General features: G+C 41.6%; 2 protein-coding genes across 2 annotated transcripts; one reads left to right on the top strand and one right to left on the bottom strand.

The window, feature by feature from the left end:
- Positions 1-85: 85 nt before the first annotated feature.
- On the bottom strand, positions 86-3,018 carry LOC135534762 (3-mercaptopyruvate sulfurtransferase-like). Its single transcript, XM_064961641.1, has 2 exons — positions 2,332-3,018; positions 86-911 (listed from the first exon to the last, which is right to left on the bottom strand). Exons 1-2 carry the CDS (start codon positions 2,918-2,920, stop codon positions 601-603), a joined length of 900 nt encoding a protein of 299 aa, XP_064817713.1. The 5' UTR covers positions 2,921-3,018; the 3' UTR covers positions 86-600.
- A 507-nt stretch (positions 3,019-3,525) lies between these two features.
- Positions 3,526-9,350, top strand: rps19bp1 (ribosomal protein S19 binding protein 1). The gene is made up of 4 exons (XM_064961659.1): positions 3,526-3,710; positions 5,818-6,006; positions 7,763-7,860; positions 8,201-9,350. The coding sequence occupies exons 1-4, from the start codon at positions 3,656-3,658 to the stop codon at positions 8,348-8,350; spliced, it is 492 nt and encodes a 163-aa protein (XP_064817731.1). The 5' UTR covers positions 3,526-3,655; the 3' UTR covers positions 8,351-9,350.
- Positions 9,351-10,087: the final 737 nt, after the last annotated feature.

The following is a 10,087-nucleotide window of genomic DNA, read 5'->3' as shown; positions in this document are numbered from 1 at the left end:
ACTGTGAAATGAGACTGTTCGTTACATGATAGTCTTCCTTCAACCGTATCCAGGTGCTTTATTTATACAGCAAAGAGAGGCTTAATAGTTATTAAAGAACTTATTTTTAATATCAGATGTGTACAAGAATTCAACCATGTTATTCACACATAAATTTAAAATCAGTGACATTACAATATTGATGACTACAGAATGTCTTTAGGTTTGTGTAGGCGTGTGGGGTTCAGCCCCATCCATCTATACATGAGGACCAGACCCACACACTGTTTAGCAGAGGTACTGGACTGTCCAGTGGGGCCACCCACTTCCCCTCGTGTTGAGGAAATCAGTGATGTCATTGTCTGGTGTGAATGATAAGGCTCATGAAAGACTGACTAACTGACCCCAACCCCCTCTAGTCCAAACAGTAGGATACAGTTACCCCTAGACACTGACCTAAGGCTAGTTTTACATTGCTCCTTAAGAATTGAGGGTACACTGATCCTAGATCTGTGGCTACGGGTTGGGGGTAAGGCAGGTTCTAACTATTGTCCAATAATCATCCAATCACAGCGAGCTTCCTCTCCCTCCCCATCCAAATCACACATTCCTCTTCCTCCCTCATTCAAACACAGGGGAGTGTTTCCCAAACCCCACAGAGATCACATGCTCAGGCACGGCGCGGGTGTACCACTCGGACCACGCCCCGTCGTACACAGACACCCCAGGGTGCCCGCACTCGTGGGCGGCGAGGGCCACGTGGCAGGCAGTCACACCCGACCCACAGGACACGCAGAGCGGGTGGGAGAGGTCGACACCAGCCAGGGTGAACATGGTCTGGAGGTCTTCACGGGGATGGAGGTGACCGGACGGAGAGAGGAAGGAGGAGAAGGGCATGCTGATGGAGCCAGGGATGTGGCCTGGCTCAGTATCTGAAAGAGAGGAGGAAGAGAGTGAGTGGATGACAAAAAGGACAAACAGAGGGAAAGGGTTAGTGCTGCTGGGTGAATTTCCAGTCTAAAAATGCTCCCTCTTCCTGTGTCGTTTCCATGCCAATAGAGAATACTCAAGAGGTCAAAGTCCCCAGCCGGAGAGACACTTATAGGCAGATGAACACTGAAATGTGTGAAAGAGCACGTACATAATGTGTGTGTGTAGGACAACTTCAGAATAAAGTACAGCCACATAAGCCCTAATCGCCATAGAGGTCATTTAGAACACTTAGAACGAATAGAGCATGACAACAAGGTAGATTAGAACACCTGGAACGGCGAGAGCCTCACAAGGGGTATGCGCTAAACTGGTACAATACCAATCAAGTGCAACAGTCAAATCTACAGAATTGTATTCAGACTACTACTATATGCTGCGTTTCCACTCCGTTCACTAATTGTGCTGACAGATGTTCTGATTTATGACCCAACCTCCATGTTTGCTTATCAGCTTGTGCAAACAAAGGAGGCCTATGGCTTGTGTCTGCAAACGCCATCTTGTGCAAAGCCTTGCTTCCTCTGTCCTCGTCGCCTCAAATCCACTCAAAGCTTATCGGAGGAAAAGGGCCGAAGGAAGGACCTTGGATCCTCTCCTCCAATGAGCTTTGGAGAGGAATTGAGGAAACAAGGACAGAGGAAGAAAGGATTTGACAGGCAGTAAGTAACATTTCAGACCAAGTGTGCATCCATATATCGCACCCCATTTCCTACATAGGGTTCTGGTCCAAAGTAGTGCACTATGGGTTCTGGTAGTGAACCATAGGATGCAGCCAGTGTACGAGGAGGAAGTCACACGTTCAGCAGCTCTGTGCCCCAGACGAAGTCCACATCTCATCGATAACACACCTATTATCTATCTCAACATGACAGCTGAGAGAAACTGGATCAACTAACATGAGCAATCTGTCAGTCTATTGTGTTGTTGATTATGGGTCAAAGCTCATTGGAGGAAGAGATCCGAGAGGATTGAAGGAGAGGAGTGGGCTACTCAGTGATCAGTAGTTGGTCTAGGCCTATAGATTATAAATCAAAGGGAGTTGTTGTTTATGTTTAACCCCAGTTGGAAAAATGTTGGCCTTTCAGCAGCATTGATCAAATGCTAAATGAGCTACTAATAAGGTGACATGAGCACGCCTCCATATTTGAAGTTATACACCTATTGTAGGCTACACCTTTCGTGTTTCTCTTTTTTTTTGCATTTTCTTAAAAAGTTTAACTCTGCATTGTTGGGAAAGGGTAAGTATGCATTTCACGAAAACCCGTTGTTTTCGGCACTTGACATATACAGTTGATTTCTTTTGAGGTATTTACAGTGTGTGAGATAACATCAATACATGTTCAGTGTGTGTGTGCTGCTCACTGTCTCTGGGTTCTGGATCCACCCCTCTGAATCTCCCCCCTGGTCTGGCATCGACCACCTGAAATTCTTTACTATCCAGATTATCCAGGATGTCCTCGTACGTCTTCACCCAGGATCGGTTCAAAGAGGCCTTAAATTCGGTCTGCTCCGGCCGGGAGTACCGGTCACTCACTGGAAATCCCTCGTTCGCCCAGTTTTTGAGTCCTCCATTCAGAACCGAGACAGAACTGTGGCCGAAAACTCGGAACATCCACCAAACTCGAGGCGCAGAGAACGCGCCGAAGTTGCTAGCATCGTAAACCACGACGTGCGTATCGTTTCCAATTCCCAAATTTCCAACATAATCTGCAAAAATGCGCTCAGATGGCAGCATATGATCCAGCGGAGAAGTTTTGTCGCAGCACTGGTCTATGTCAAAGAAGGCTGCACCCGGGATATGCCTCTTTTTGAATTCGCTATTGGCGTTGCGCCTGAGTTTGGGTAAGTACCAAGACGTGTCCAAGACGCGGAGTTTGGGTCCGACCCGTTGGTCTTTGACGGCATCGAGAAGCCACTTGGATGCGACGATAGCCCTCGCTTGGAGCGCCATGGTTGAACGTGTAATTCCCAACTGTTGCAAAGGTGATACAGGTAGAACGAGAAACTGGTTTAATGGAGAGAGAGCGAGAGCTGTCCCAAGAGAAATAACACGCCCCCAATGCACAGCCTGTAGTTACAGCTGAAAATGAATGGGGGCGTTACCATATGGCCAACAGACATTCATCAAAATTAACAGCAAGTCAACTTTATATAAATTGGCTACTCGGTATTTTTGTCATGTTTTTTTTTTCATATGGAATTGTGCGTAATTTGTAATATTTTATTTACCAAAACATATATAGACAAAAACATATGACAGCTTAACATTTACTTACATTTCCAAAAACATTAATGGCATCAGACTTGCTCAGTCCCACATTTTCCCACCGTATCCACAACCAATTCAAATAGGACCAGATCATGAACTTTATAAAGCATTATTTAAATCATGTTTAAATAATAATACGGCTAAATAACCTCATTAACATGACCTTATGTGTTTTCTATGACATGTCATCATTTTTTCCAAAAGCGAAAGGTATTTTGACAACAATCCGGAACTATTTTGTGATGGGGCACTTTGAAAATAGTTTTCACCCGAGTAGTGATCCCCAAACACTCTTCGCCGGATGTTGAACTCACATGTTATTTTTTTACAGAAGCAAGATAGTTTTGCTAGATCTGCTGGAGAAATCTTAACGTTTACTCACATGTTTGTTATTTAAAAAGTGAAGTGCATATCAACATGTCGGCATCAATGATTCGGAAGGGACTGGAGTTGCTAAGCGATGACATAAAAGGTAAATTATCTACAGTAACCACGGTTTCATTAGCTATTTGGGTCATTCCTACTTTGAGGTGCATTTTCTGCCCCTACACTCTTATTTAGTGTAAAGTGTGGATTCCAAAGGCTTTACGTATAATGCCAAGTGTTTTGTACCTTTAAAACACAAAAATATGGATTCTGAAAGGACATTTTATGCATTTAAAAAAATAAATGTCAGTGGATGTTGGTGTTTTTGTCAAGGCCCCAGGTGTCATTTATGTACTTCCACAAGAAATATAACCCATAATATTTAACTATAACATCTTTAATCATTAACGTTTATTCATGATCATTGTATTTATGATATATTTTCTGTGTTTCCCTGTTATCACTTTCCACCCTGTTTGTTGTAATTCTCCATTTAAGAAAACAACCCCTTCCTACAATGACACCACATTCGGGAAATTTCATAATTTCTTTGATGGGAAAACTATGGTACAAAGCTAAATAAATATAAACACTCAGCTTTATCGGTTTGTCCATGTTTCATGTTGTTAGTCTGTAGGTCCAACTCATAAATGTTCACCCTGTCAGGTTAAATTATAGAGAGAAAAAAAATAATAATAGAGAAGTTAAAATCCTGTTCAAGTGTTCACCATTATGCGAGCTGAATCTTGCTCATTCACAGAACGATGGCAAATTTAGGCTAAAAATGTCAACCCAGTTAGGATTATGCATCTAACAATTTGGAGAATGCATCCAAAAAGGTCCTGAGTTTGACAATCTGTTTTTGGGAAAGTCAAACATCCCTTTTCTGATAGGAAAAAATATATATACATGTATGTGTTTTAAGGTCCAAATGGCACCGCATTGTAGGAATGACTGAGCTAGCTATGTTAGCTTCGATGCAACCAAGATAGTTTTTATATTGCGCTGGACACTATGTAAATACTCTCTTGGTCGCATCGAAGCTATAGCTATCTATTAAACACCAAAGGCACAGGTTGACAGCAGTTTATGACAATTCAATTGGCTTTCCAGACTTAGATCTTTAGTTCGATGATGTTCCTATTTATTGCAGATAAATGACATACTTTGCATAATATAAATACCGAAATGTTACAACGTGAAAGAAAGGTGCATTTCATGCGTGTTGTAGTGAGACCAGTCTCTGTCTCACTAGAATGCGTATTGAATGCACCATTCTTCAAATCAAACTGTATTTGTCACACTTGCCGAATACAGCAGGTGTCGACTTTACCGTGAAATGCTTACTTATGAGCCCTTCCCCAACACTGCAGTTAAAAAGTAAGGGAAAAAAAATATATATATAATTAGATTTAAAAAATAGTAGCTAACACAATGGAATCACAATAAGGAGGCTATATACAAGGAGTACCGGTACCGAGTTGTTAGATTACTTGGTAGATATTACTGCATGGTCGGAACGAGAAGCACAAGCCTTTCGCTACACTTGCATTAACATCTGCTAACCGTGTGTATGTGACCAATAACATTTGATTTGAGTCAATGCAGGTGTACGAGGTAGTAATATGTACATGTTGTTTGGGGTAAAATTGAATAGGCAATCAGCATAGATAATAAACAGGGTAGCTGCAGCAGGGGTGAAAGTGTATCTGTGTGTGTGAGCGTATGCATTGTTTGTGTATATGTATGTAGTGTGTTGCGAGTGTCAGTATTTGTGAGTGTGCAGAGTCAGTGCACAAAAAAAAGTGGGGGGGGGGGTGTCAATGTAAATAGTCCGGGTAGCCATTTGATGAACTGTTAAGCAGTCTTATGGCTTGGGGATAGAAGCTGTTCAGGAGATGTCTGCAGCTGTAGAACTTTGAGCATCTGAGGGCCCATGCCAAATCTTTTCAGCTTTCTGCCCTCTTCACGACTGTTTTGGTGTGTTTGGACCATGCTAGGGTTCACATTGTTACAGAATCTATTCTATGCAAAGTGGTGTCATCTGTGCTGACACTTCCTGGTCACCACTGTGTGCCTATTCACATGTGACCAGTGACCTATTAGCCCATGTGAAACATTCCTAGACAGACCACATACACCACACACATGAGCACATAACATAAGCAGTCCAAAATGTCTCTCTCTCTCGCTCGCCCTTTCTCCCTCCGCAGTGTCAGATGGTAGCAAGAAGCAGAAGAGCGCGGCCAAGAAGAAGCACACACCGAGCAAGGCTGAGGTGATGGGCCTGGTGAGCACCAACCGTCAGGGCGTCAGCAGGCAGGTCCGGCGGCTGCAGGGGCGTCTCGGTCCGGGGAAGAGCAAGGCCACCGTCAAAGACAAGAGGATCAAGTCTGCCGTGGGTGAGTGGCTCAACCAACGCGTTCAGAGGCACAAAGTATTTCTGTGCACTGTGCAGAAAAACGAACGCATTCATTTGTGTAGGGGATGGTCTGGTCCATATAAATATAGTCTAGTTATTCTATTGCTATGGTCTCTGTTCATGCTATTTCTATGTTCTGGCAACTAGCTAGAATGTTTTGTTTTTTCTTGGGTTGAGGATCATGCTCTTCTCTTAGCTATATGTTGACGTGTGTGTCTGAAGAAAGAAACTAGTCTGTCAGTGTATCAGCTTCTTGGTGTAGTCCAGGGGAATTCAACTCTTACCCTACGAGATCCGGAGTCTGCTGGATTTCTGTTCTACCTGATAGTTAATTATACCCACCTGGTGTACCAGGTCTATTTTTCTTGTAATATTTTATTTAACTTTTTTGTTGCATTTTTTTAATTTTTTTACAGAAAAACATTCATAGACAAAAACAATAAACAACTTAACATTTACATGAATACATTTCCACAAACATTAATGACATCACACTTGTTCAGACCCACATGTTCCCATGGTATCCACACCCAATGTTGTTTCTCATATGTGTAAGACTATACCCTATATGACTTTGTGTTATGGTGTCCCAGGTCTAAATCAGTCCCAGATTAGAGGGGAACAATGAAAAAATGTAACTGGCTTTGAGGTCCCCAGTTGCATTTGAGGGGACTAGTCTGTCTGTGAAGCTGATGTCAGTGTACCAGCCTCATGGTCTCATCCAGGGATCATCAACTAGATTCAGCCACGTGACAATTTAGAATTTTATTTTTTCTTGAGCAGATGGTCATGGGGTCAAAACATAATTACAAATAATTTATAGACTGCAAGTTAGTAGTGTAAAGTACTTAAGTAGTACATTAAAGTATTTTTTGCTTAAGTCGTTTTTTTGGGGTATATGTACTTTACCGTAATATTTTTAACTACTTTTACTTAAACTCATTCCTAAAGAAAATTCTGTACTTTTTACTCCATAGGTTTTCCCTGACACCCAAAAGTACTCTTTACAATTTGAATGTTTAGCGAGACAGAACATGGTCCAATTCACACATTTATCAAGAGGACATCCCTTGTCATTACTACTGCCTCTGATCTAGCAGTCTGAGTGTTGGAAAATGCCCCTGGCTATCTGTAAATAAAATAAAAACACATTGTGCCTACTGGTTTGCTTAATATAAGTAATTAGAAATTATTAATCATTTTGATACTTAAGTACACTTGAGTCATTTTCTATTAAGGTGTCTTTTTACTTTTACTCAAGAATGACAATTGGGGACTTTATCAACCACTGCTGAAAATTGACCACAAGAAGTCCAAACATCTAATATATGACTAAAACATAATAATTTCAAACCTTGCTTACATTTATATACGATCACATACAGTAACTCTTTATTATATGTGGGAATACTTTGGAACTTGACAATGAAAATCACTTGGAGCTGATTGGCTTTTGTTTTTACAGTCTGTCCAATAATAAACCGCTAATCAAATCAATAGAATCACACGGGCCGCCAGTTGAGGAACCCTGGTCTCTAGTCTGTCTGTAAACAGGGTGTCAGTGTGTCAGCCTCATGGGCCGACTCCTTACCATCCTCTTTTGTCTCCATCTTGTGTTTCCATAGATTATGCGTAGGCCTTCTGTGCAAACTCCTCAGGTCATATCATTTAGTGTCTGTGTCATGGACTTCGTCTTGACCTCTGAACTGTGATGTCATGTCTTTTTTTGTTTCCAGAGGAGTTCAGGAAGAAGCAGGGGAAGAGCCATCTGAGCTCCAACCTGCTGTACTTCCTGGGGACGGGCTTCAGAGCTACAGACTCCGACACTATGAAGGTAAGAGACAGTCTGACAGTTCAAATGTCATGCCCTCTAACTACTACGGAGGAGGATAGTTGGTTGAGGTCTTTGGTCCCTGTCATGACTTTTGATTGTTTTGGTAAAATAACTGTAGATACATGTGGATTGTGTTCGTTGTAACGGAAAAATGTTTTAACATTTTGAAACGGGAAGCAAAAATGTGGTGTTTTTTATTTAATTTTATTGGAAAGGTCCTATCCCTGTTTCAGTCCACTTTTCTTCTAAGCGCCTAATGAACGTGACCCTCTTATGGGTGAATCACATAGTCTTCATCATCTTCATTTCTTAGACTGTCTCCCCTCTTATTCCCCTTCAGATCGTCAACCAGAATTCGGGCCGGCAGTCTCGCCACCGTCCGGACCGCACGGTCAAGAAAGCCTCCGGGGAGAAGTCTGTGTTCACAGAGGATGAGTTCCAACAGTTCCAGAAGGAATACTTTGGCAGAACTGTGGAGGAGGGTAACTAGACAGATTCTAGTTCCAGAGACTTTAGGCTGCATTCCAATTCCAGAGGTGTGCGCTTCACACTCCTTGCCATGGATTGCTAATTTCACCATTGTTAAAGGTCCAATGCAGCTGTATTTCAATATTGACTATTTTATGGGTAACAATTAAGTATCTTACTGTGATTGTTAATTTTTGACCGTGTTATTTAAAAACAAAAATACCTTCTTAGAAAAGAGCAATTTCTCAAACAATTATCTTCCCATGCCTGTCTGGGAGTGGTCTGAGTGGGGAGGGAGAAAACTAGCTGTTATTGGCAGAGAGGTTGGAACGCTCTTATTTACCTTCTGGTTATGTCACCAGGACGGCCAAAACTCCATCTCACCAAAACAGGCTGACATTTTAGGCAGTCTTTTCAAACAGCTTACTCTAACAGGGCATTTTCACAGTATTATTCCAACCTCCTAGGAGAGGGGGGAGAAAAAAACAGTAAAATCACATTTTGAACTGCACTGGGCCTTTTAAATCCATGGGAGAATGTGGGTTCAGGGTTCAGTTCCAGAGCCAATGAGGACTTGGTAAAGAGATCGGACACTTGACTGACTTTAGTTTTTGTCCAAAGTACTTCACTTCGGACTTGGAATGTGATACTGCGCTACATGGACAACATGTGACTGTTAAGTGGCCTTGAGGCTCATTCCCAACTTGTTCTATTCATGCAGGAGAAAATAGTCAACTTTCAGAGAAACAAAAGTATTGTTTAAAACTTCATTTTCTACTTGTCTTCAAATTGATTTTCAGAGAATTTCTTGTTTCCTTGTGTTGAAAAGATGAAAGCACAATGAACTAGAGGATGCTGTTTAATTAAGTGAATTTTCAGAAAGTAAATGTCGTGTCCCTTTGATTTGTAAACGATGAATAAAGGTATGTAGAACACTGTCATGAAGCCGACACAAACTGAAGCAGCAGTAGGGGTGTGACGGTCATGACATTTGTGTTAGCCGTTAACTGTCCTGCAAATCATTGCGCTGTCACAGTTATTTACCATGAACATAAACGTGTTGTCCGGCCATACAAGTCGCTGATGTGTGCCTTTGGAACCGCTACATTTAAACAGTAATACTTCCATTTAATATTGACCATCACAAAAGTGATCCATTGTTTAGGCACATCTTAACTAAGAAACATAATACAGATAAAATGTATTTCAAAAGAACGGAATAGCATATTCTGGGTGTATAGCCCCTGTAAGTCAGACTTACGCTGGTCTGTCTATGCATGATACTCCCACCCACTCAAAGTAATTAGACGGACGAAGATGATGCATAGTGAGGTCAGACAATGTAACATTGATAATGACATCATTACAAAGGCAATAGAAATTCCCATGAAACAATTCATTATGCTGTATATGCCATTTAGCAGACGCTTTCATCCAAAGCGACATGCAGTCATGTGTGCATACATTTTACATATCGGTGTTCCTGGGAATCAAGCCCACGACCCTGGTGTTACAAGCTCTGTGGTCGACCAATGGATTGAATTTGAATAAGCTGAATTCTGAGGATAAATGGTGATGGGAGTGCATCATCTTTAATCGGTGGTGTAGACTAGAGAATTCCATTATGAATTTGCCCAACTCTCTTAGGCTGTGTTTACACAGCCACCCCAAAAACCCAAATCTGATTTTCTTTATAGACAATATATTTTTTTCTGAATGTCCACACGTGACCCATATCAGATATGCACATTCACACTTA

Source organism: Oncorhynchus masou, chromosome 5 (genome assembly GCF_036934945.1).
Source record: "Oncorhynchus masou masou isolate Uvic2021 chromosome 5, UVic_Omas_1.1, whole genome shotgun sequence".
In the NCBI taxonomy this organism is placed as follows: Eukaryota; Metazoa; Chordata; class Actinopteri; order Salmoniformes; family Salmonidae; genus Oncorhynchus; species Oncorhynchus masou.
The sequence above is the reverse complement of the archived record's forward strand: the minus strand, read 5'-3'. Positions and strand labels throughout refer to the sequence as shown.

Bases quoted from the DNA above. Each gene is read 5' to 3' on its own strand.
- LOC135534762 (XM_064961641.1), bottom strand. From the start codon at position 2,920: ATGGCGCTCCAAGCGAGGGCTATCGTCGCATCCAAGTGGCTTCTCGAT. The intron at 912-2,331 runs GTGAGCAGCACA...CCTCTCTTTCAG, and splicing joins GGATCCAGAACCCAGAGACA to ATACTGAGCCAGGCCACATC.
- rps19bp1 (XM_064961659.1), top strand. From the start codon at position 3,656: ATGTCGGCATCAATGATTCGGAAGGGACTGGAGTTGCTAAGCGATGAC. The intron at 3,711-5,817 runs GTAAATTATCTA...CTCCCTCCGCAG, and splicing joins GCTAAGCGATGACATAAAAG to TGTCAGATGGTAGCAAGAAG. The intron at 7,861-8,200 runs GTAAGAGACAGT...ATTCCCCTTCAG, and splicing joins CAGACTCCGACACTATGAAG to ATCGTCAACCAGAATTCGGG.